Genomic DNA, 629 nt, shown 5'->3' with positions numbered 1-629 from the left:
CAGCCTGCCAAAGTGACTGCTCTTTGGCACAAAGGAACCACATTCATGATCAAGTTTGATGATGCAGTTTTGACACGTGACAAACAGCTGGAAGGACGGTGATTCTATCCATAATTGGAATGGACGAAATGCTTATATAGTATATGTTTATGTGTACAGTCTAAGCTATATGTATGTATGGGTCCAGTGATAATAGTGAAACATGTTTCTTTGATAATTTCCTCCATCTTTTATCTTTATTTTTCACATTGTTCATAGGACTCCATTAACTTTTTGTTTATATATTGTGAATATTGAAGCATCATAAGATTGTAATAAGGGAAATGAAAAAATTACTTCTGATCTTTATAATAACAATATAAATCTGTGGAAGCAAGTGTATTGAAGAGTGAAAGATATAAAAAAAATAAATGATTTAAGAATTGTTAGAATAGTAATTTTTGGTTGATAAAATATCTTCTCTTTCTCTGTTTGTTGCATGTAATACTGTTTGGTAGCATTTGAGAAGAAGGGATAATTTTTTCATCTTAGGAATATTGCAACATTCCTATATGTGTATATATAGGAAAATTTGGTATCAGAGATATCATGTTGTATTATAGAATAGTTAAGCATCTAAGAATTTGTTA

The 629-nt window shown here is 29.9% G+C and overlaps 1 protein-coding gene across 2 annotated transcripts in view; it reads left to right on the top strand.

Moving 5' to 3' along the window:
• LOC119586259 (trafficking protein particle complex subunit 5-like) overlaps positions 1 to 629 on the top strand; it is a 3475-nt gene extending 2846 nt beyond the window's left edge. For both annotated transcript variants that reach the window (XM_037934967.1, XM_037934965.1), the window contains exon 5: positions 4 to 629. In XM_037934967.1, the coding sequence (XP_037790895.1) occupies positions 4 to 102 (99 nt within the window). In that variant the 3' untranslated portion in view covers positions 103 to 629. The remainder of the gene's footprint in view (positions 1 to 3) is intronic.

Source organism: Penaeus monodon, chromosome 21 (genome assembly GCF_015228065.2).
Source record: "Penaeus monodon isolate SGIC_2016 chromosome 21, NSTDA_Pmon_1, whole genome shotgun sequence".
Taxonomy (NCBI): Eukaryota; Metazoa; Arthropoda; class Malacostraca; order Decapoda; family Penaeidae; genus Penaeus; species Penaeus monodon.
The sequence above is the reverse complement of the archived record's forward strand: the minus strand, read 5'-3'. Positions and strand labels throughout refer to the sequence as shown.